At 38.1% G+C, this 26,840-nt stretch overlaps 1 protein-coding gene across 1 annotated transcript in view; it reads left to right on the top strand.

The window, feature by feature from the left end:
* The window catches only part of LOC124554127 (zinc finger protein 70-like), a 109,576-nt gene extending 83,602 nt beyond the window's left edge, over positions 1 to 25,974 (top strand). The window contains exons 2-4 of the mRNA XM_047128188.1: positions 2,607 to 2,678; positions 12,091 to 12,128; positions 23,550 to 25,974. Of these exons, the coding sequence (XP_046984144.1) occupies positions 2,607 to 2,678; positions 12,091 to 12,128; positions 23,550 to 24,939 (1,500 nt within the window). The 3' untranslated portion in view covers positions 24,940 to 25,974. The remainder of the gene's footprint in view (positions 1 to 2,606; positions 2,679 to 12,090; positions 12,129 to 23,549) is intronic.
* The last annotated feature ends 866 nt before the right edge of the window (positions 25,975 to 26,840 follow it).

Here is a 26,840-nt window from a genome sequence, read left to right as displayed (position 1 = left end):
AATGTCATATACACTCTATTTCTTACTACATAGTTACATATTTCACTTCGCTTTGAACATTGTCTGACTTCTCAGGTTCATCTCCAGCTATTTGAAGTCCAATATAAAATGGATTAGTACCTTGAAAAAGGCGATTCTTAACTTTACATTCTTTCTCTAGATCTGTCCAGGATTTCACTTTAGATATATCTGCACTAGTTTTGGGTTTAGAATATGTTACGAACTTAAACCTATTCTTCGTAGTATATCTACGCCATGGAACACCTGTAGAACGCTGAGGATTAAGATCAATACTAAACTCATTAGATACAAATATTACCAAGCCATGGTGTTTAGTAACCATTCCAGGTTTATTTTTAACATTAGCAGTAACTGGTCGCCCTTCGACAATACGCTTCAATATAGAAACATATTGCTGCTACCTGGAACACTCAAATTGATATTGAGCAAGGAACTTTATTTTTTATGTCAGTAATTCCTAGACACTGCTGGACCTCTTTATTCAGTCTGTACTGTACCATAAGAAGTGAATGCAACAAGTATCATTCTGGCTTGATCTAGCTGGATAATTACTTGAATCAATATATGCTAGACATCACTAGGAGTGACATTGTGATTCGAGTACACTAAAATAGGGTGAATACGGTTACGCATCAGAGCAACAGATATGAACACCAGAGCAATGATAGGCAAAGTTATTACTACAGTCGTCCGAGGTATATACCCATAAACTGACGATACAAATTTTCAGCAAAGTGTTACTGAAATGTAAATATCGTCGTGCTTTACTTCATCAAAAATCAGCGTATCTTGTTTTTATTCGTTCTTTCCGAAAATAGTTATTAATTGTTCTAAAGCCTCTTTGTTAATTTCACACGAACATTTGAAATCATTTAATTTTGGAGATTTTTCAGAAGGTTGTTGCAACAATGCGTGCTTCAGTGTCTATATTCTTTGAGCTGTTAATGTTCAAGAGCCCGGTATCCAGAATCAATTAATTGTCACATCACATACTGTATTCTCTTTTTTTTCTTTTTAATTGGTATTTCGTTAACATAGTGGCAAATATGATTTTCTGTTTTTACTGAGTTTACAATGATCTAGGACATTTGACTGAGCCATTTTATGGTTTTCATCTAAGACTTGCTTTTGGAAGAGATTTATTTCGTCATTTGCTGTCCTTAATTTATCACGTAATTGGACAGTTTCCAGTTCCTGGTACATCAACATCGTTTTAATGTGATTACTACTCCGTTGAGTACTGATATGCTCCCTATATTTTCCTCAGCAAAAGCAGCACTGGCAGACATCAAAACTGCAGCTTGTTTACTGTCTTCTTTCCACAGCTTCCCTTTAGCGACTGCTTGACGGACAGTTTTCTTTTGTGTAATATTTTCGACAGATACTTCAGTAAATTGGGAAATACACGAGGAACAACTGAGCCGCTCTCGTTTTAAGAGACCACCCATGTCTTACAATTACAACTTGTTTACTGATGCTAGGGATTTGTTGTTCCTCGCTAAAATGAGAATAACATACAAAACAACTCTTGAATCAGATTGTCTTTCTGGGGAATTGCTGTCAACCATTTTGAAATTATACTTTAGTTTTTGGAGACCTACAAAATATTTACCCTTAGTTTCTCTTCAGCCATATCGGTTCACTGGATCGAAAAACGTGGATATGTTTTGTTCGTTTTCTTCTGTAATTACCAGTAACTACAACTCTCAGCACCTCTTTATAACCACAGCCTTCAACTCTGAACCATTCACTCACAAGTCCTAAACAAACTCTCAAAATAAATCGGGGCAGAAGCAACAAACGCCATCCCATTACATGTCAACTTGAGTCTCAAGTGACAGTGCTGCTCGTAGTTCTTGGGTATATGGAGATGGTACCTGTTGTTTCTGACATTTCCAAAAGAACAGATACCATCTTCAAGGCTCACTGGCCATTTGACCATCTTCTTCTATGCGGATGCACAAACAGTGCCTGAACTCTTTCGGGAATCGGCAAAAAGCTGCGAGTAATGAGTATAATGGGCAGGAGCAGTATGAGTATAGTGCGGGACAATAGGTTGGGAATGTGGGTCTCACGGTAGGCATGCCAGAGATAAGTAGATAAATCCCTGCAGTTGCACTATCCTCCGTGTCCTCAGTGGCTCAGGTGGATAGAGCATCTGCCATGTATGCAGGAGATCCCAGGTTCGAGTCCCAGTTGGGGCACTTATTTTGGACTGTCCCTATTGATTTATATCAATGCCTGTATGCAGCTAGGGATATTCATTTCATTGTAGTTCTCAGGCTTGCCACCTCTCCTGTCCAACTACGTTAATGCACAGCGAGTAAGCACACTCTCTCTCTTCTTCTTGCTATGGGCAAAGTGTGAGGTTCCCAAATGAAGGATAAGGGTCAGTAAGCACCATGGAGTACGCTATGTACTGACTGATTATGTGTAAAATTAGTGCAGTATAGCAGAGTGTGAAATTATGGTGATACATGTTAGAAGAATAACTGCTATATTCATAAAAAAAGAAATATTGGGAGCCATGTCATAAGTACAGAAGGGTACAAGTAGTTTTAACTGAGACTTTTTCTCTCTTTCAGTGTCTTGAAGATAATTTGGTAATCTCTTGGCCAAATGATTTTATCAAGGAGGATCCTGAACTAAATTTGGAGGTGGGTGGAACTGAGAATACTGTAAGCACTCCCATCTCTGATTTATTGCATGTATAGTGATAAAAATGTATTTGTGTAATTGATGTAAGAAATGCATTACTGTGGAACAGGCACAGATTGTGAGTTTTCTTGACCTAAGTGCAATTAATAACTTTACAGTACTCTTGTGATATTCCACTTGATGTGGATTAGCAACTGTTATTTGCTTATTGTTCTGAATAGAATCCAAACGGAATTTGTAACAATATGTTTAACCATACTTTCTGTGACCCTTCTGGATGTTAAACAGTTCGTATAAGTTTAAACCATGAGAGTGTAGATCATTTGAAAAATATTCCTCCTTCCAGTAACTTATGATTAACGGATTGCAGAACACATTGGACATGGTTTATCTTTTCAGTGAATCATTGATATTTGTCAGTTTGAACTAAAAATTTTCAAAGTTGCCAAAGGTACAAAGTGCGTTACTATTTTTATGAGACAGACCACCCATGATACATTGATCTCAAAATAGTTACAGTATGGCTACCTCAATGGTACGTGCTGAATTACTCACAGATTCGTCAGTCACAGAAAAACTCGTGGACGTATGCAGATAAATCCATATATTACCTCACCATAGAAGTCATAGCAGATCCAAATAAGTTATCTTTTTGGCAAAATTTACAGCTTTGATAAGGTCTGCTTGTATGAGGCATAAAACTTAATCCAGTAAAATATAATGTTGTTGTATTAATTTTGTCCATCTTGCATAAGAGAAAGTTGATGGTTAGATTCATAAACTTCTCACAGGAATGAAACCTAACAAACATTTGGGAATATAAGGTAGAGGACTGAAAAACGTAAGCATAGTGCTTAGAGCCATTTGAACCATTTAAACTGAAAAACGTAAATCCGAAGACATACTATGCAAGACATTGTATGGTACATGGCGGTGGGTATGTTCCACCACTATTAGTCATTTCCTTTTCTTTTTTGCTTGCTAGCAGAGTGAGGGAAAAGCAACTGTCTGTTGCCTCCATAAAAGCCCTAATTTCTCGTCTTCTTTTGTGGTCTGTAAATGACCCTCATACACATTGATGCCTGTTGATTGTGCAAGCATACCACTCAAGGAAAAATGCTAGGGACAGCGGATATGATATACAGGGTGTTACAAAAATGTACAGCCAAACTTTCAGGAAACATTCCTCACACGCAAATAAATAATAGATGTTATGTGGACATGTGTCTGGAAACGCTTAATTTCCATGTTAGAGCTCATTTTAATTTCGTCAGTTATGGAGAGTGCTACGGGAGAATCAGTTGTTTCCATACCATGTACAGCGTGTGCATGCATTATCAGCAGCCGATTGGCCTCCATGGGTACACTTTTCCAAATGGTTCATCCAACAATGTGTCAATCCTCATTTCAGTGTAAATGTTCTCTTTACGGATGAAGCTTCATTCCAACGTGATCAAATTGTAAATTTTCACAATCAACATGTGTGGGCTGACGAGAATCCGCCCGCAATTGTGCAATCACGTCATCAACACAGATTTTCTGTGAACGTTTGGGTAGGCATTGTTGGTGATGTCTTGATTAGGCCCAATGTTCTTCCACCTACGCTCAATGGAGCACATTATCATGATTTCATACGGGATACTCTACCTGGGCTGCTAGAACATGTGCCTTTACAAGTACAACACAACATGTGGTCCATGCACAATGGAGTTCCTGCACATTTCATTCGAAGTGTTCGTACACTTCTCAACAACAGATTCGGTGACCGATGGATTGGTAGAGGCGGACCAATTCCATGGCCTCCACACTCTCCTGACCTCAACCCTCTTGACTTTCATTTATGGGGGCATTTGAAAGCTCTTGTCTACACAACCCCAGTACCAAATGTAGAGATTCTTTGTATTCTGGATGGCTGTGATACAATACGCCATTCTCCAGGGCTACATCAGCGCATCAGGGAGGGTGGATGCATGTATCCTCGCTAACGGAGGACATTTTGAACATTTCCTGTAACAGAGTGTTTGAAGTCACGCTGGTACGTTCTGTTGCTGTGTGTTTCCATTCCATGATTAATGGGATTTTAAGAGAAGTAATAAAATGAGCTGTAACATGGAAAGTAAGCGTTTCCGGACACATGTCCACATAACATATTTTCTTTCTTTGCGTGTGAGGAATGTTTCCTGAAAGTTTGTTCGTACCTTTTTGTAACACCCTGTATAAAAAAGAGTGAACCTGGCATAACCGGTTCCTGCATCACATTTTCTCTTCCCAAATTAAGCATTTGTTTGTTAGGCTTCATTCCATTGTATATGCATGGTGTAATAACAAATTTCTATGGGGCACAGTCATAGTAGTTTTTGCGTATGGTATTCACTTGGGAGAATGTGTTCAATATTGAAATCAGTTCATTTAGCAGAAGTTTTCCTTTACTGTCACTGCTCTGATATTTTCCCACATTACATCAGTTCACAATAAGAGGTAGATCGACGCTGTGGACTATTAACTTAGCTGTTGGCATTGTGCTTCATAGAATTGTCCATTAGTAAATGTGCCTCTGCATGATTTCCAAGTTGCTGCCTTCATGCTATTGTGTGGATAATCAATCTGGAATGCATAAATTTTAGTTCCATTTTGTCCACTATCTTTACAATCCACAGCGCACAAGAAAAAAGTATTTGTCTATGTTTACAAGTTCGTGATCCATGACTGTATACTGCCCAACAGCAACCTTACATAATTTATCTCCTCCCATTGTTATGACAAAACTCACTATTTATTGGTACACATCTAAACTCTGTCTTCCGCAATATTACCATCACTAAATCCTATTAAACGTTTTCTATTTCAGTATACACAAACAGGTGATTTCAAAATTAACAAAAGACATAAGATGAAAAAACAGTAAGCATAGAAAAATAAAACTCAGTATGTCTCTGACAGTTATGGAGGATACACAAAGTGTGATTCATTATATTGTAGGCTAATATTAGTATACAAATCAGACCAACAAAGTTTTATTATGTTTCCTTACATTACACGCTGATAAACAGTTACATCAGCAGTGAGCCTCAAATGCCAGTTCCCTAAATTTTCTCAACATTGACTCTCAAAAACATCACCACCTTCCCTCCAAGGATTCCTGTCTGAGTTGCTGAACCATATCCATAACATTTGTGTGCTAATGAAAGCTAATAGTAGCAAATCTAAAAGCATGCCACTGAATTGCTTCAGTGTCTGACTGGAGGGATGTCACATTGTCAGGAATGTGTACGTTCCAACAAAAAAATTTTGGGAAACAGGAGTTCAAAAGAGATTATATAAAAATCGTGAGACACAGCTGGGAAAATGAGATGAAAATCACTACCACATAATTTAAATCTGCGAAGAAGCTACAAAAATGGAATTTTCTGAACTCCGCTTTGTGTGTGTTTCAGATAGGCTCTGGTGTTATAGCCAATAAGGATATAAAAATAGGCAGTGTAAGAGCAAGAAAGGAATTTTTTAGTCATTTCAACGTCTCTTGCATATAAAGATTAGATTTCAACTTGTCGGAAAAGAAAGACATATGAATAAATCAGTCATCATTAATCCATTAACACTCATATTATGAGTAAGAAATTGTTCATTCATATACCATAAATTGTAAGAAACTTGCAGACATATTGAAAACCATTATGAGATTATGCTAACCACAAAAGAGGAGAAAACACAGGTAGTGGAACATTGTCTGTGATCATGGTCCAGTAGATGTGAGGGAACAAGCATTGAAAGTTTTAAATAGTAACAAACCTAAAAAATGGCAGGAATTCTTGAAAGTATAGAAAATAATGTTCAAGGCTATAAAAAAGAATGTAAACTGGTCACTTGAAACCAACATAAAAATAACAATTTTAGTCTATGGCTTTCACTCAGTTCTTGATTGTGTGCCTCTGAAAGAACAACTAGATTTTGGAGGCGAAACAATTCAGATTAAAAATCATCTGTTGAGGAACTGAAGGAAATCAGTACTTTGGAAAATGATAAGTCATCAGCGGAAACAGAAACTCATAGCAGAAGTATGCGGATACGGATACTGAGCAACAGTAATCTGACAGAAGCAACTGACAGAATTATGTTAAACATTTGTAAAATTGAAAAAATTACTGAAGAGTGGAAATGTGCATTAATTGTTCCTCTTCATAAAAATGACATAAAACCAGTCTGAATAATTGCAGGGAATTTCACAGCATCCTGTTATGTCCAAAATTCTTGAAAAAGTCCTGTGAAGTCAACTGGATGAACATCTAGGCCCATTAATAGTTTAATATAAGGCACGATTTTGCAAAGGGTAATCGTGTAGAGAACAGATATGGGAACCAAAGTCAATTTTTTAAAGATGATGATGTGTAAATACTGTGACAACTTCTGACAAGTGTCAGAAAGGCTTAAGATTTGATAGAAGAAAATATTGATTCAGTACTTCAAAGGAATTCAAAATTGACAGGAAAATAGTGGCAATTATCCAACAGACATTAATAGGTACAACTTCAAATGTTAAATTGATTGGAGAAATTTCAGAAGCATTTGAAATGCACAACAGCGTGCAGCCAGAGATCCACAATCCCCTCCAATTTAAAATAATTCTGAAAAAAGTTATGTAGCCATAGGGAAGGAGATGAGGGAATCCAAATTGAAATTAAAAAAGAGCAGAGAACCAACCTGAGGTGTATGGCTCTTATAGACACTCACATTTCTAAGAAACTGTAAAGAAGCCAAACTTGTCCTGGAGAAGCTTCATAAAATGTCACAGAAAACTGGTCTACAAATCATCTGTGAGAAAACCCAGTAATTGACAGGAAGCCTGCAGATAATCTCTCCACTATAACTTGGTATGAGGAAGTGTCACAAGACATATAAATTAAATATCCAGGAGAGATAATCCAATCAGCATTTATTTATTTATTTATTTATGTTAGTCCGATGAGGGCCATCAGGTTCTCTTCTGCACTGGACCAGGGTTTCACACATACATCATAGTTACCTAAGAAACAACAGTTATAATATGACAAATAGTATTAAAATGATTTGAGTGTCCTAAGTGGCAATGTGAGTAAGTAATACTATGAACTAATAAAGTTAATAATGACATTACTAGTAGAATTACAACTGCTGCCACAAATGGTGGTGGTGGTAACAGTAGTAATGACAACAATAATAGTGACAGGTATAAAAAGGATTTATAAATGTACAAGATAGTTTTCAGATATAGTGAGTCCCGTGGAAAGGAAATTTAAGAAGTCTTCACCAGCTAGGAATTCTGGGAAAAAAGGAAGATCTGGGTGGAGCATCATTATATGCTCACATTTCAGTTCAAAGAGCTATTTAAAAGCAGCCAAACGTGGATACTTCAGGACATTTGTAGAGTACACACATATGTGACTTTCTGTTAATGGATGTAATCTACATGAACATATTCCTCTTGTTTATCTTCATGATTGTTGGATGTGTGTAGCACATTATGTGATAAATCAAGAGTATGCGTATGCTGCTAGTCCACCCAGTTGTCAGTTACACCTGTTGTATCCTGAAAAGATGTAGTCTTCTCAATTTATGCAACTTGTGGACATACTTGGTTCGAGCCACATCTCTGAAAGAAGTATCAGATGTATGTCCATGTCTTGAAATACGTGACACTTAATTATGATGAGGTGGCAGTGATCGAACATTTGCGAGTGCAGTGGGATGTTCAGTGCATTTGGCTACTAGGCATATGAAGGTGCTAGATAGTAGCGACTTTAGGCTGGTGAGGTTGGGAGAACAAAGAATACCAGAGTGCATTGTGGTGGCGGAGCAAGGTTCCTTGACGTGAAAGTGGGAGATATCTCCAGGAGGAGGGAGGTTTTGCGGCCAAGGCCAGCAGGCTTTGCACTGGTCAGTGAATGGTCAGCTGAAGACAGGAGGAGAAAGTTCCTGAACAGAGCTAGAACAGTCTCTGCACAACAATACTGAAAGCAAGGTAAATGGAATGAAAGCAGTCTGTCTTACTATTGATGCTAATGATGAGTAACCACAGTAATATGATGATAAATTATTAAAGTAGAAATAAGACTGTAATTTATCATCTGAATCAGAGTCTTGTGAACATATTGAAATAATAGTGAATTAATTAATAGTATTGGTCTTGGAGGTATGAGAATTGAGCAGAAAATTTGTACTAAAAGTAAACATAGACAAACAGAGAATAATAAGAGGGGAAACTGTTTTAAGTATAATATTAGTAAAATAAATTGTTTCTTTGCAAAATAGACATGAAAGTAAACACACAAAATTAGAGGCAACAAGAGTTGAAATTTTTTTTAGCTTCAAACGTCCTGTCTGCATTGCAGACTGATCATTCCTATTTTCGGTCTTCACCATCATCCTGCCATCATTTGTCCACAAGTTTTGCAGCTGAAATCTTGAGATCACACTGTTCAAAATCTTCAGTCTTTCAAAAGTGTGATCCTCCCTTATTGTCAAACATAACTTCAGGAGTTTCTTGCTCAAAAGCTTGTCAACTGATGTGGAGTTGTCATAACAAAAAATCTATTTTAGTCAATGCGAAAGTACTGCTGGAGTAACTCTTTACTGTAGAAAATACTGTGATTCATGGTCAAGCAAAAATGACTGACTGAGAAAATTCTCAGGAAAATATTTGGGCCAGTTTTCTGTGAACGAATTTGGATAAAGAGGCCCTTTAGAGAGATCTATAGATAGACAGAAACAATAACGGACACCTATAGATAAAAAGGGATAAAATTCTGTGGACACATCACAGGATGACTGACGACAGGCTCACAAGGCAGATCTTCGAGGTAGCAAGCACTAGCAAAAACAGTTCAAAATGGATCATAGGTACAGAAGAAGTTGGACTCTCACAAGATGACAATAAATCGAAGAAGAGTCCAGAAAGACCATGAAACATACTTAAACAGCGACACATGGAAAACAGAAATGGATATAAATATTCAGAAGACCACCGATGACATACACTGTGTGATCAAAAGTATCCAGGCACCTGGCTGAAAATGGCTTGAAAGTTCGTGGCGCCCTCCACCCGTAATGCTGGAATTGAATATGGCATTGGTCCACCCTTATCCTTGGTGACAGCTTCCACTCTTGCAGACATATGTTCAATCAGGTGCTGGAATGTTTCTTGGGGAATGGCAACCGATTCTTAACTCGTGTTGGCACTGAGGAGAGGAATCGATGTCGGTCGGTGATGCCTGGCATTAAGTCAGCATTCCAAAACATCCCAAAACTATTCTAAAGAATTCACGTCATGTCTCTATGCATGCCAGTCCATTACAGGTTTGTTATGGTCGTGTAGCCACTCTGCCACAGGCCATGCATTATGAACAGGTGTGTCCGATCGTGTTGAAAGCTGCAATTGCCATCCCCAAATTGCTCTTAAACAGTGGGAAGCAAGAAGGTGCTTAAAACATCAATGTAGGCCTGTGCTGTGATAGCGCCATGTAAAACAGGGGATGCAAGCCCCCTCCATGAACAACATTATGACACCATAACACCAGAACCACCTCCGAATTTTACTGTTGGCACTACACACACTGCCAGATGATGTTCACCAGGTATTTGCCACACACACACACACACACACACACACACACACACACACACACACACACACCCATCAGGTCACCACATTGTGTACCTTGATTCTTCACTTCACACAACGATTTTATACTGTTCAATCGTCCAATGTTTTCGCTCCTTACATCAAGCGAGGCGTCATTTGGAATTTACCTGCGTCATGTGTGGCTTATGAGCAGCTGCTCGACGGTGAAGTATAGGTTTTCTCACCTCCCACCTAACAGTCGTAATACCTGCAGTGAATAATGATGAAGTCTGGAATTCCTGTGTGATGGTCTGTATAGATGTCTGCCTGTTATACATTACGAACCTCTTCAAGTGTCAGCAGTTTCTGTCAGTCAACAAACGAGGTTGCCCTGTATGCTTCTGTGCTGTATGTGTCCCTTCACGTTTCCACTTCACTATCACATCAGAAACAGTGGACCTAGGTACGTTTAGGAGTGTGGAAATCTGGCAAAGAGACATACAACACAAGTGATACCCAATCACCTGACCAAGTTCGAAGCACATGGATTCCGCGGAGTGCCCCATTATGATCTCTCATGATGTCTAATGACTACTGAGTTCGCTGATATGGAGTACCTGGCAGTAGGTAGCAGCACAATGCACCTAACAGGAAAAACCTGTGTTTTTGGGGGTGTTTGGATACTTTTGATCACATTGTGTATGTAAAGAAATTGAGAAGGATATAGGAGTAACAAGAAAATTTTAAATTTAGGCACTATCTCTTATAAGTTAATGTATGGGATGACGATGACGATGATGATGATGACGATGCAATCTGGAAACATCGCCCATAATTATCAGTGTGAGGAAATTAGAGGTATCCGACTGTCAGTACCCTTATCTTTGTTATTACTCATTTTCAGTGCAGTTGTTATTTTTGAGAAAAATTACCTGATTTAGTTACCTTAATTCAACTTGCTGTCAGAGATGACTCAGTCTTTACTGTTAATGTGAAATAGTTTGTTTAATCTGACATGTTTCGCATTAGGTGATCATCTCTGGGTTTGATGACTGAATCTTTTGATTATCCTTGATCTTAATGGTCTTCTGCTAGACTCGAGTAACACTTATTTTAGTGCTATTGTAGTTGTCCACATGCTCATTGATTCTTCATATGTATTCATTGTATGTATGAAAGCCTATTCATTCATTTGAAGAGCACACTGTCCTCACGTTAACCATGTTGTTTATTTCCTATTTATGATAATACACGAATCTTTGTCATTTATATGCCTATAAAATAACAGCACTTCATGTAATAATTCCTATCACTTTCATGTCATGCTGTACTCCTTAATTTCCTCTGTGGATGAAACTGATGTGATATGGCATAATATTCAGTGCAACAGTTGTGAAGAAAATACATTCAATACCAGTTCAGATAGAACTTTTTTCTGTTCTTTTCTTTACCTGTTTCATCAATAAAAATTTGACGATTTTTTACATTTTTCTCTGGTACTTCACCTTACTGTATGTGCATGGCAGGTGAATGATGTTTCACGCTTTTAATTTTGAAGTATCAAGTTGGAAATTTGTTTTCAAATAAATCAGTGTCTTTATAATTATTTACAAAGCTAAAAGCAAAGTGCTGAAATGAAGTGTTAATTTTTACTTATAATTTTCCTCAATAACTGCTGCAGTTATGTTGTGTCTCTTTGATAATAATATTTCCAACTATTGTTTGGAACAATCAGATGTTAGTGGGTGTTAATACAATTTTATTTATTTACTGTTTCATCAATTTTAAATCGCCAATAATTCTTTGTATTGTTTCAGGTGGCAGCCTCAATAAGAAATGCATCTGATAGTTTAAGGTACGTTTTTTATTATTCACTGCAGAATGTTTTGAGCAGTACAAATTTTTAGTTACTCAAAGTGAAAGAAAAATAATAACCCCTATGGACCAAAATACCAGAAGTTATTTTTCAAAAGTTCTGTTTTTGGAGTTCTATTTTTCTGTATATTAACCATTTGCTGTATATACATACAGTATATACAGACTACAGCAATATTATGCATATTATCAGAGAAAACGCTACTATATCAACTGTTCTATTATTGCAGAGGATTAAAAAGGAGCTTTACGATATTACAATGTACATCAGTCCAACTTATAACATTGGTTTGCAGTAACAACATAAACAACAAAAATGAAAACTAAAGCCCTTACATTAGATACTGTACTGTATCCTGAAAAATTATACACTCAAATAATGTTCTAAATCTAGTATACTGTGTTGTCACAGAGAGGAACAAAAATTCCAGAAAAATTGCACTTGCAGATAATTTTCTAATGGCAAACATTCAACACATTGTGCTGCCACAGAAAGAAACAAAAATGCTTGCTAACTAGATGGCCAGCTGTAAGAACGTCTGTAAAACTAATGATCTGTTCAGATGTTGCAGCAAAACTTTCTAAAGTGTCCAAGGCATTTAACGCTTCATGGTGGGTAGGCAAAATGGTCTTGTCCTCCTCACATTCGTATGATGTATTTTACACCTCAGACAGAAATGTTTGTACACCAGATTCAGGATTTTAAATGTCTTGCAAAATTTTCCATTGTCAGGTGACGTGATATTGTTGTCAACATCTAACTTGCCAACATAATGTCTCCAGGAATTGCTAAAACAGTTCTGTAAGTTTTATGAGTAAACTGATGGAACTGATTCCCAGCTTGTATTGCATCCAATGCTTCCATCTCGTTTTCAGCAATAAGGATAGCACAAATGGCTTGTGATACAATGTCTTCATAGCAACAGTAATGCCTTGATTCAAAGGCAGAAGGGAACTTAACATATTTGGCAGTAAAAAGTGAACATTTAAATTAGTTAATATTAAAACAAAAAAGCCATTTATCATTAACTGTCAATCCAAGCTTTCCAATAATGAGAGTAGATGCAAGGTAAAGCGTTAATTTCATGTTCTTAAAACATATCAGTTTCTCAGACTTACTGGTCACCCAAGATTGTTGTTCATCTATGTTGTATGAATTACAGACAAGTACAAAAGTTAAAAACAATGTTTACAGCTGGCCCCCACCATGCCACATGTCATCTTTTATTTTGTGGGTTTGACTTGGTAGAAGTTGTAAAGAAATCCTAGTTTTGCCTCCATTGCTGGCGTAATATATAGCAAACTTTTCTCTCACTAGGTCCAATTCATGCAATCAATAATTGCCCCTTCTTCATCAACTTTATTCATTTCATTTCCAATCACTTAGCAGGAAATTAGGCTTTTATTTTGGAACTTACACAGTCAATAAGCAAAACACCTGATGTCTGTTTTGAATGTCTAAATTTTTTTCTGCAGTCTCATTTGTTGTTGATTGAATTATAGTTCCACTTAAAGATACATTGGAAGTGCACATATAGCTTGAACCATTTAAAAGTAAATGTTCAGCATCTTCATGCATAACACTGTGAAATCACTTTGATTTGCACCTGGAACCCAGTGCAGCAGAATTAAGAACTTTTCATTTACATAGTGTGGATAATCTAAATTTGCTGAGTCTAAGCTTCCTGCCTGTTGTGCTGTTTTTCAATACACCATGTTCTGCTTCCTGACGAATATTCAGTTTCTATTGCTGATCTAAGCTTTGTCATGCCTATGGCATGACAACCCTTTCACTTGGAACTCAATGTTACTAATAGTGGCCCTGTTTAAAGAACATAAAAGCACATTTCAACATGGAATTGCACTTGTTGATGGAATCTAGTTTTCCACACTGTTGGTGTCACAATTGTTTTCCTTGTTGATGGCGATTGTTGAGCAATGATATGCATAAAAGTCAGCTAGAGAAACATTAGGAAAAGGGAAAAACGTTGACAATTCAGGTTTAATGAAAAATGTAATGATGCAACAGACCAAAAAAAGTTAGTAATTCATGCTGACTGAAATTTGTTAACCATTAAAACATTGTATAATATCAAGAACATCACTGCCAGTACAGATATTTTGCTGGTGTTAACCAAGTGTTCACCTTGAGTGAGTTTATTATTATTGATAAGTAAAAATATTACAGAGAAGTAAGGATATTAACACATTCTATACACCAGCTAGTTTGTGTATTGGTTCCTTAATAAAAACAGTGTACTTCTTCTATGAAAAAGAATCAAACTAAAGTGCAGGTGAAGTGTCAGCAGCTGTATAGTGCTAACTATTCTAATTGAATATGACATGGAAGTCATAGAAATTCAATGTGATGGGTACAAGCTAATGTCCTACCATGTAGAATGAGTAAGAGGAAAGGGTGAGTGGTTATATACCCAAAAACTGGAGTCAAGTTTCAGCCCCTTCAGATTAATGAATGTTGGGGTGAACAGCTCTTTGAATACTGTGTCAGCAATGTGGATTGGGAAACATAAGCTTGTTGTATTGACAGTTTACAGGCCACCATCATGATCTTAAATTTCAGCAGCTGCTGTAGTCAGCTTTAGTAAGGCCATGAAGACTTAACTGGTGAGTCATCTTTTGTGACTTGAGAAGCTACAACAAAGGATGCCTAGAATTACCAATGTCTGAATTTGGGAAATCTCACACAGTACAATTCCCCAAAAGGGCTTAATGCACACATTGCAAACTTGGCTGATTTGGAAGCAAAACTGACAGTGATTTATCTGGCAATGACAGTAAAATGAATACTGATCAGTTGTGCTTCGATCATAGAAGGAAAGTTTTGTCACCACAGAACTAGAGTGAAATTACAGGACAAATGTTATCAATTGTGTTAATAATTTTCCTAATATTCTTATTCTCTAAAAAAACCATGATACAGAATGGAAGTAAGAGCAAGGGAAGAATAACTCCTTGGACTTAAGTATCTTGTGCAAGGTAGACAGAGCTCTAACTACTTCAGAAGACAACAAACTGTGCATAGTGAAATATTCTGCTGTACTGTCTGTAATGCACTATCAGATCTTCCTTTGTGTTCAGTAAAGCTCTTTTTTCCTGGCACAAGATGTTCTCATCCCAAATTGTGGCTGTGCTTTTTTGGTGTTTGAACTGTAGTAGCCACTTGACCTGTTGTATAGGAAGGCTGGACTCATGAGGTTGCAAAATCATTTTTTGGAAATGATTCAATTCTGCATTTACTGTGTATATCCATGGTAAACATTTACCATTTTTCACCTAGTAAATGCTCCCAGATGAGTGTGACCGCTATGTCTAGATCTATATCTGTTCCTTGCAAAGCAATGTGAAGTAAAAGATTAATATCCCTGGTTAGACCTATTTGATATGCATCACACACCCTTTAGCAATGTTCTGAGGTGAGTCACACAGTTGTTTTGAAAGCATTGGATTTCTGTGGTATCCCAGCAATGGACTGACTGCTGTACCTACAACTGAACCAGTGTGATGATATCATTGGTATCTTCACATATTGCTACATTCAAGAATTTATGAGTGTAGTAATAGGGCACTATGTTTCTCCTTTTTGTGAAATTCACTGTTTTTAATCCTAATGGTTGAAGGCTTGCTCCACTTCAAAATTTTATCTAGGTACAAGCTTATATATTCTTTTAAGTTCTTCATAATTGACAGAGCTAGTAATTATACGTGCCTGTACAATTATAGATAGTTTTGCCTTTTTATCTGTGTTGCCTATGGAACTGAGTCAACAGTGTTCTTGTTGTTGTGGTCTTCAGTCCTGAGACTGGTTTGATGCAGCTCTCCATGCTACTCTATCCTGTGCAAGCTTCATCATGTCCCAGTACCTACTGCAACCTACATCCTTCTGAATCTGCTTAGTGTATTCATCTCTTGGTCTCCCTCTACGATTTTTACCCTCCACAGTGCCCTCCAATGCTAAATTTGTGATCCCTTGATGCCCGAAAACATGTCCTACCAACCGATCCCGTCTTCTGGTCAAGTTGTGCCACAAAGTTCTCTTCTCCCCAATCCTATTCAATACCTCCTCATTAGTTACGTGATCTACCCACCTTATCTTCAGCATTCTTCTGTAGCACCACATTTCGAAAGCTTCTATTCTCTTCTTGTCCAAACTAGTTATCGTCCATGTTCCACTTCCATACATGCCTACACTCCATACAAATACTTTCAGAAACGACTTCCTGACACTTAAATCTATACTCGATGTTAACAAATTTCTCTTCTTCAGAAACGATTTCCTTGCCATTGCCAGTTTACATTTTATATCCTCTCTACTTCGACCATCCTCAGTTATTTTACTCCCTAAATAGCAAAACTCCTTTACTCCTTTAAGTGTCTCATTTCCTAATCTAATTCCCTCAGCATCACCTGACTTAATTTGACTACATTCCATTATCGTCGTTTTGCTTTTGTTGATGTTCATCTTATATCCTCCTTTCAAGACACTGTCCATTCCGTTCAACTGCTCTTCCAAGTCTTTGCTGTCTCTGACAGAATCACAATGTCATTGGCGAACCTCAAAGTTTTTACTTCTTGTCCATGAATTTTAATACCTACTCCGAATTTTTCTTTTGTTTCCTTTACTGCTTGCTCAATATACAGATTGAATAACATCGGGGAGAGGCTACAACCCTGTCTCACTCCTTTCCCAACCACTGCTTCCCTTTCATGCCCCTCGACTCTTATAACTGCCATCTTGTTTCTGTACAAATTGTAAATCGCCTTTCGCTCCCTGTATTTTACGCCTGCCACCTTCAGAATTTGAAAGAGAGTATTCCAGTTAACGTTATCAAAAGCTTTCTCTAAGTCTACAAATGCTAGCAACGTAGGTTTGCCTTTTCTTAATCTTTCTTCTAAGATAAGTCGTAAGGTCAGTATTGCCTTACGTGTTCCAACATTTCTACGGAATTCAAACTGATCTTCCCCGAGGTGGGCTTCTACCAGGTTTTCCATTCGTCTGTAAGGAATTCGCATTAGTATTTTGCAGCTGTGACTTATTAAACCGATATTTCGGTAATTTTCACATCTGTCAACACCTGCTTTCTTTGGGATTGGAATTATTATATTCTTCTTGAAGTCTGAGGGTATTTCGCCTGTCTCATACATCGTGCTCACCAGATGGCCTTGGGAGAACCAGTCATGACAAAAGTCTACCATCAGTAGTTCTAATGGAATGTTGTCTACTCCCGGGGCCTTGTTTCGACTCAGGTCTTTCAGTGCTCTGTCAAACTCTTCACGCAGAATCATATCTCCCATTTCATCTTCATCTACATCCTCTTCCATTACCATAACAGTGTCCTCAAGAACATGGCCCCTGTATAGACCACTATACACTACTTCCACCTTTCTACTTTCCCTTCTTTGCTTAGAACTGGTTCCCATCTGAGCTCTTGATATTCATTCAACTGGTTCTCTTTTCTCCAAAGGTCTCTTTAATTTTCCTGTAGGCAGTATCTATCTTACCCCTAGTGAGACAAGCCTCTACATCCTTACATTTGTCCTCTAGCCATCCATGCTTAGCCATTTTGCATTTCCTGTCGATATCATTTTTTAGACGTTTGTATTCCTTTTTGCCTGCTTCAGTTACTGCATTTTTATTTTTTCTCCTTTCATCAATTAATTTCAATATTTCTTCTGTTACCCAAGGATTTCTATTAGCCCTCGTCTTTTTACCTACTTGATCCTCTGCTGCCTTCACTACTTCATCCCTTAGAGCTACCCATTCTTCTTCTACTGTATTTCTTTCCCCCATGCGTGTCAATTGTTCCCTTATGCTCTCCCTGAAACTCTCTACAACCTCTGGTTCTTTCAGTTTATCCAGGTCCCATCTCCTTAAATTCCCACCTTTTTGCAGTTTCTTCAGTTTCAATCTGCAGTTCATAACCAAGAGATTGTGGTCAGAATCCACATCTGCCCCTGGAAATGTCTTACAATTTAAAACCTGGTTCCTAAATCTCTGTCTTACCATTATATAATCTATCTGATACCTTTTAGTATCTCCAGGATTCTTCCAGGTATACAAGCTTCTTTTATGATTCTTGAACCAAGTGTTAGCTATGATTAAGTTATGCTCTGTGCAAAATTCTACAAGGCGGCTTCCTCTTTCAATCCTTCCCCTCAATCCATATTCACCTACTATGTTTCCTTCTCTCCCTTTTCCTACTGACGAATTCCAGTCACCCATGACTATTAAATTTTCGTCTCCCTTCACTACCTGAATAATTTCTTTTATCTCGTCATACATTGCATCTATTTCTTCATCATCTGCAGAGCTAGTTGGCATATAAACTTGTACTACTGTAGTAGGCATGGGCTTTGTGTCTTTCTTGGCCACAATAATGCGTTCACTATGCTGTTTGTAGTAGCTAACCAGCACTCCTATTTTTTTATTCATTATTAAACCTACTCCTGCATTACCCGTACTTGATTTTGTATTTATAACCCTGTAATCACCTGACCAAAAGTCTTGTTCCTCCTGCCAGCGAACTTCACTAATTCCCACTATAACTTTAACCTATCCACTGCCCTTTTTAAATTTTCTAACCTACCTGCCCGATTAAGGGATCGGACATTCCACGCTCCGATCCGTAGAACGCCAGTTTTCTTTCTCCTGATAACGACGTCCTCCTGAGTAGTCCCCGCCCGGAGATCCGAATGGGGGACTATTTTACCTCTGGAATATTTTACCCAAGAGGACGACATCATCATTTAATCATACAGTAAAGCAGCTTGTCCTCGGGAAAAATTACGGCTGTAGTCTCCCCTTGCTTTCAGCCGTCTGCAGTACCAGCACAGCAAGGCCGTTTTGGAGTCAACAGTACTGTTCATAATAGTTTACCTACTTTTCTGTATTATTATTTATAATTACTTCTACTCATGCATTACTCCTATTTCATTTTGTGTTGATAACTCTGCACCCACCTAACCAGAAATGTTGTTCTTCCTCCCATGCACCACACTAATTCCCACCATATCGAACTTCAACTTATCCATTTCTGGTTTCATGTTCTCTGACTCACCTAATCAATCAAGGGACTTAACATTCCACACTCTCACTTATAGTGATATTGTTTCTTTCCCCTGATGATATCCACCAGAGTAGCCCCCTCCCAGAGATCTTATTGGGAGGCTATATTGCTACTAGAATATTTTACCCAATTGGATGTCATTATCATTAAACTATACAGCAGAGCACCATGTCCTCAGGAATTGCAAAATAATTTCCCTAGCATATGGTATGGTTGTGGCTGGTACCTGTACTACTAGAAAGACCGGCCATCCATCTTCATTAACCTCATGTTAGCGTGTGGACTCTCCGTAGATATCCTTCCATTGCAGTTTTATATACTGTATGTCTCCCAGTTTCATTAAGGCAGGCATGTCACTTCACTTTGGCAAGATAAATGTTTAATATGGTAAGTGGGTGCCACACAACTGAAACATGTCAAATAACTTAGCTATTACCAAAACGTCACAAAATTAGGAAATCATGACATTGTGCTGTGGAGATGCTGATAGACTTTTTAATTGTACACTAAATATCATATATTCTCACAACACTATAGTAAGTTTTTGTTTATCATAAGTTATTTTTCAGACGTTACACAGCAATTAAGAAGGGCTGGTAGAAATGAGGCAACACATTCTTGAGGAAAATTATGAATAACTAAAATGGTAAGATGCAGTTAAGAGATATAATATTAAACTGAAGTTCATAAGGGTTAACAGCATGTGTTACTGCTCACGTAATCAATCTTGACATGATGCCATAAGTCCCAAATATCACAAGCTTTGTTGTGGGATTTCATTGTGTCATTTAAAGGACAAGAACTCTATGAGAAATATCAGAAAGCTGTATATGAATCAGGAACATATGTGTTGCAACAATTCTACCAGCTTGAACCATGACTGTCCAGCAAAAGACTAGGATATTTGCTGTGTCATTCACTTTCGTTATGAGAAGGTTGTTCCAATGGGACATCTTGGTATATTCAGTGTTGGAAGTTTCACTAGCAATGTCTTCAAGAACACATTTGATGATGGCTTGAGGGTTGTGGCAACTGATGGGGGGTGTTACTTGATGTTCTACTCTATCCCAAAAGAACTAGATAGAAAATACTTGAAACCTACACCACCACCATACTCACTGGAGAAAAAACATATAAGATAATAACTGTCCAAATAATGAGACTTGGCACTTTCAGAGCATCAGGTACAAATACCCTATATCCCATGAATCACATGTGATGCAAATATTGATGGTTTTGTGATGGAACCATAAAGTTCGACAGTGAAAACCTTCAAATTGTCATCTCCCTAATGCCTTGTAGTAATAACACAAAAGCTTATCATTGGTTTAATTACTATTATACTGCAATGGAAAATTCATGTTTTGATAGCACATGTTGTGTAAATGAAACTTTTTATCTGTAGAAGATCACTGTATTTCATGCGAGTCACTTTGTAAATGTTTCAATACTCCCATGCTGTCAGGGCACAGTATCTGACTGGTTTCCAGTGGGGGTAAGGACAGCTGGATGGGCAACCTGTATTATTTGCTGTGTGTGAGGGATAAGTGAGGACTGAGATCAGACACTAGCTGTATGAATTCTTAGGGCAGTTAATCAATGATAACAATAGATTTTGTTTTGATTTGCCAAGATCCACTTTGCAAGAAGCATTGCTAATATTGCCCTAAAATTTTGCCAGCCATTTCATTTGTAGGAGATATTAATGTCAGTAATATGCAGGTGTAATACCAGCATCTCCTGGTGCGTTGTGAGATGAGCTATGTCTTCTGATTACAAGTGCTAGAATTTACTTCAGCACAGTTATTTATTTTCTCACAACTAATCTCTAATCCTGCTTCATTATAATTGTAACCTACACACATTGGTATGTCAAAAGGTCACTGAGGTGGGTACCACATGGAGCAAACAGAGGATTGTTTTACCATCTGGAGATATTCAAAATTGCTTACATCTTGCCAGACTATGGTTATTGCAAGGTAGATTCACCACACTGTTGGTGCACTTGTCCTGTTGTGGAAGTGAGTGTCAACCCACAGTATTCACCTCGCGCAAAGCGTGGTGATAGTTCCAATGTTGTTCATCTACAGTGAATATTTAGCCCAGAACAGCTGTCTACGTCATTTCTTTTGTCTGCTGGCTCAACAAAAGTATGAGTAATGATGAGGAGGATTTACTATTGTTGTGATAGCCCATGAAAATGCTGTATCAGTCAGGAACAAATCTAAAAACCTGAGGGGAGAAAAGGAGATAGCTCAGACAGGGTGGATGTAATGCGACAAGAAACCTAGATATGACTTTTTATTTTCAAGTAGTGCCACATAACAGCTGAACTAGAAGGAAAATTTCCGCTTTATGTGAGAAAGCAATCTTGCCTGTTCTACTGAACCCAGGCGAAAATGATACATTGCACAATAATTACTGTAAGGTGTAAGCCAAATGACAAGAAAAATTCGATCAGCATGTGGCATACTTCGTCTGTAGAATCCAAGAAACTGCGCACCCACATCCAGTGTACATTTGAAGGATATTGCTCCACCCTGAGAATGTGAATGGCTGGAATACACTGCCTTTCCCTTATCTGATGTGTGGGAAATATGTGTAATTGTGGCTGTGTCCTCCTTGTATATGTTTACATAGGAGTGTTCGGGAAAGTCAGTGCCTGCCATCTATGCTATCTGTAAGCTTTGAAAGTGGGAGGTGTTTTCAGCCACGTTGATTATGGGCACACCAGGCATCTACTCTTATAATCCGGCAGATGTGGAAGCGACTGTATAAGAAATATACCTACATAGGGCATACCCAAAAGGGTATTCAACATACAGTACTGTAGTCAGTGGGATACAATATTCTACATTAACTTAGTGTCTGATGATTTTAGACAGCCTTTTGTAGCCTTGAATTTAAACTTATGTCATAACCTTACCACAACTATATGAGGTGCAATATATCCAAGAAAACAAAGATTAACAATCTGCAGCACAACTGAGATCATGATTATTTTGTTCAGAGCTTTTAAGGCTAACCTCTATGAGCGAACTCAAGACAGAAATATTTCTTAAAATGTTTCTCTGCATAGCCATCTATGGCAGCAAAATTTCAGTTTTTGATGTAATCAAACTGTAATGTTTCGCTGTCATTGGTTACTTGAAACCACATATCCATCAAAAGACAAAACAGTCAAAAGCAGCAATCAGGATAGAATAATAGCATGCAAGTATGTGCATGCTCCTACACATCCACAGCCATATCCACACTCCAATGACCTCATTGGGAAGCTCAAAGATGTCCAATTCTATTGTGATGGAATGGGGTAGCTGCAGGTGGAATGATTATACCCAGATATCACACGGGTAGACCATGCGCCTACTGCCATCACTTGCTCGCAGGAGACTATGGTAGGATGGACTGTACATGATTTGTGCTGATGTCACCATTGATAGGGGTGTGTGATTCAGTTGAGGATGTATTGAAACTCCAGGGGACCAGGAGTTGTGAAGATACTATCGAATGGGAGGCTGTAACTGCATTGGCATCCTGCCTGACAGACAATATGTCAATTAGAAAGGGCTAAACATAAGCTGTGCTGCTAACAACGCACTCTAAATTCGGAATAATTTGTGTGTGTCATTCACATTTGTTCATCAGTCTGGAAATTTATGTATGTGTTCCTGTACAGGTGTTGTCCACCTGGTTGATGGCCATACTACCTAGCGAATAATAAATGTGATGTTTGTGGTAGTTGGGGATTCATTTGGAATCAAATAAAATGCCATGCTTAATTGCTTTGTGAAATAAATTTATCATGAGTGCTTTTAAGAATTTATACTCTAAGCTCAAAGTGTTCTCCAAAACAAAGAAAGATCCACTTGGAGAGAGTGATTTATTTTTATTTTAAAATCATTAATTTCTCTTTTCTTTTCCTTTATTTTTGGGAGGAAACTGTTACGTCAAGAACTGGGGGATATTATATCTAATAAAAGTAATAATTTGATCTAAAAGATTGTTGAACAGTATTTTAAAAATATTACAAGACTTTTTTAAACAACAGTACCTACTAAAAAATTAGGAAACCCAGTCAGCACTGAATGAGACTGGTCGTTATTGAATTTCCTGTGATCATTTGCCTTATAAAAATTCTATTGCTCTGGCAGAATGTCATGATAATTTTAAATCACTTACATGTACTGAATAAGTTATCTGTGACACCCATACATTTTTTCTTTCGGTTTATAGTCCCTGATTCTGTGGATGGTGAAATACTGCTTTTTGTATCATGTAAATCAACATTTCACACCTCTTTTCTCCTTCCTCAGTTTCATTCAAAGTGCTGGTGACAGCTGTAACGTTTCGTATCAAGAAGCATTACATCAAGGACTAGTCGATGACGATCAGAAGATAGATACAGAGATGTCAACAGATTTCAGTATGTCTCATAACTATACCAAGTTACGGACTTCACATGAAGACAGCTTATGTGGCACTAGATTAAGTTGTAGCATCAGGGAAAAGGAATTCCATAAGTTTAACTGTAGTTTCTGCCTACAGAGCTTCCCTTCAAAATACAGACTCATAATGCATATCTTCATCCACATGGATGGTGTGCAGGCACCTGCATATGTGTGTAAGTCATGTGGTGAGGTATTGCCCACTGATGACAGCTTGAAAGAACATTTGAGAATGAGTGAGGGTGACCAAGCATTATCAGCTGCCAACAGTGAGAAACTTGAATGCAGTGATTACCATGAAAACATCATCTCCTTAGAAAGTGTACGAGAAGAAATCGTGGAACAGACTGAGAAGCAATCTTCATCCAAGGAAACCACGAAAACTTTAAGGAAATCCTTTAGTGACACAAGCAATACACATACTGTGACACAAGTTGCAGAGCAACTCAGATGTGATGACTATGGAATTTTGTGTACAAGTGATCATGTTAATGTCCACACTGTGCTAAGTGCAAAGAGACGTCACAAATGTGATGTTTGTGGCAAATTGTTTAATCGTTCAAATAGTCTCAAGGTACACGAATTAATACACACGGGAAAGAGACCCCACGAATGCCATGTTTGTGGAAAATCGTTTACTCAGTCGAGCCATCTCAAAAGACATGAATTAATACATACAGGAAAGAGACCCCATGAATGCGGTGTTTGTGGAAAATCGTTTATTCTTTCGGGCAGTCTGAAGGCTCACGAATTAATACACACGGGAAAGAGACCCCACGAATGCCGTGTTTGTGGAAAATCGTTTACTCAGTCGAGCAATCTCAAAAGACAAGAATTAATACATAAAGGAAAGAGACCCCATGAATGTGGTGTTTCTGGAAAATCGTTTACTCAGTCGGGCCATCTCAAGACCCAAAACGTAATACACACAGGAAAGAGACCCCACGAGTGCGATGTTTGTGGAAAATCTTTTACGAAGTCGAGACATCTCAAGAGCCATGGATTAATACACACTGGTAAGAGATCCTACAAATGTACTGTTTGTGGAAAATCGTTTATTCGTTCGGGCAATCTCAAGGTACACGAATTAATACACACAGGAACGAGACCCCATGAATGCGGTGTTTGTGGAAAATCGTTCACTCTGTCGGGCCATCTCAAGACCCACTTGTTAATACACATAGGAAAGAGACCCCATGAATGCGGTGTTTGTGGAAAATCGTTCACTCTGTCGGGCCATCTCAAGACCCATTGTTAATACACACAGGAAAGAGACCCCACGAATGCGAAGTTTGTGGAAAATCATTTACTCAGTCGGGCCATCTCAAGAGGCATTTGTTGACACATATTGGAAAGAGACCCTACAAATATAGTGTTGCGTAAATCGTTTCCTCAGTGGGGCAGTCTCAAGAAACACGAATTAATACACACTGAACAGGGGCACACAGTCAATGTTGGTGGCAAATCGTTTTCAGAACTGGGTCATCTGAAAATACACGCAGGAATGAGCCCCTACAAATATGATACTTGCGGCAAATATTTTTCTTACTCTGGTAATCTCAAGGAAATCATTAGTACACACCGGTAAACGACCACACAAATGTAGTATTTTTGGCAAATTGTATAAAAACTCGAGTAACCTCAAGAAACAGCTATCACTACACACTGAAAAGAAGGCTACACAGATGTGATATTTGCTGGGAATCTTTTAATCCGGTCTATCATCTTTAGAAGCATGCAATAATACACATTACATAGAGACCACTCAAAGTATTGTTGAGGTCTGTAGACTTAAACATGTTCAAAGGAGACCACAAGTGCGTTATGAATATTGTTCGCATGTGCTACAGAAAGGTCACAAAAAATACGACAAATCCGTTTTCACAGCTTCATGTTCAAAGAAGTTGCATACTAAATACAATATATGAAGCACACATTGCAATTTTTTGTTGTAAATGCTCCATGCTATAACGATCTGTCTACCAGAAATGGGTGCATTGAGAGATATCTGTTACTTGTTTGAGTAGAAGTCCTATGCAGTAATCACGACTCCATATTCTTCAAGAGAATTTACCAGTATGTTGCTAATTATTTGAAAGAAACTGCCATTTCAATATTCATGAAGCTGTAGGCAGTACCCAGGCGACAGCATAAATGTGTTTATTACATGTCCATCACTCAGGCTATTTTTCTCAACGATGGAGAAAGATACAAAAATATCATGATTATGCAAACATGTTACTGAGGTATGCCTTCTTAATAGTAATGCTGTTTGTGTGATCAAAATTTGCACACATGTGAACTATCTGTACTACTTCTACATTAGGAAATAACTGATGGTGGCAAGTATGCAGAGATCAGGCAAAAATTGTAATCATCTGCCTAGTAGCACTTTCAGACTGCAATACAACAGTGCTTCTGTATGGTATGGACTCATTAGTACTCTGTTAGTTTTCCACTAGTAAATTGGACTATATGTCTACACACACCTCACACAGTTCCCATTTACTGCAGGCTATCAGTTTGTTGCTGTGTAGTTGGTGTGCAATAGCATCCCAAATTCGTTTCATAATGATTTAATGAGGTGGGAAAGACAACAGTGTGAGCTATCATGATGCTCAAACCATTACAGTGTGATTCTGACCTTGTGATTGTGACCAGGGAATACATCAACCATTAAGTGACACAGAGGTTGCAATTATGTTCGTGTTCTCCACATCTGTCATGGTGCTTCCAATTATGACTAGCTGTTTCTTGGCGTCTCATATGAATATCCCCTATAACATGACATTGCCCCCAACTTTCTGCACCTGTTGTGTTGTGCATGTGTTGAACGACTGTTCATCTGGGTGATGGCACATCAGGGCACAACCATTGACCTGGTCCACAAGAAATGTCACTTATCCCAACACGTGACACATCTTTATTGGTATGCAGTCCAATCTCAATTATCCCATTTGTATTACTATAGTAACTGACAATGTTGTTAGATCAACATGGGAATACAAAGCTGTTATATAACTTGGGGCCTCATGTTCAACAGTGTCTGCTGAATAGCTTGAAACTCTTGTGCCTGCTCAAGCATTTTCTCCTGTCTCCACAGATTGCCATCAGTCCCACTATACAGAGCAGCTAGGTTCTGATCTCCTTGTTCTAGGT

The sequence above is a fragment of the Schistocerca americana genome, chromosome 11 (genome assembly GCF_021461395.2).
Source record: "Schistocerca americana isolate TAMUIC-IGC-003095 chromosome 11, iqSchAmer2.1, whole genome shotgun sequence".
Lineage (NCBI taxonomy): Eukaryota > Metazoa > Arthropoda > Insecta > Orthoptera > Acrididae > Schistocerca > Schistocerca americana.
The sequence above is the reverse complement of the archived record's forward strand: the minus strand, read 5'-3'. Positions and strand labels throughout refer to the sequence as shown.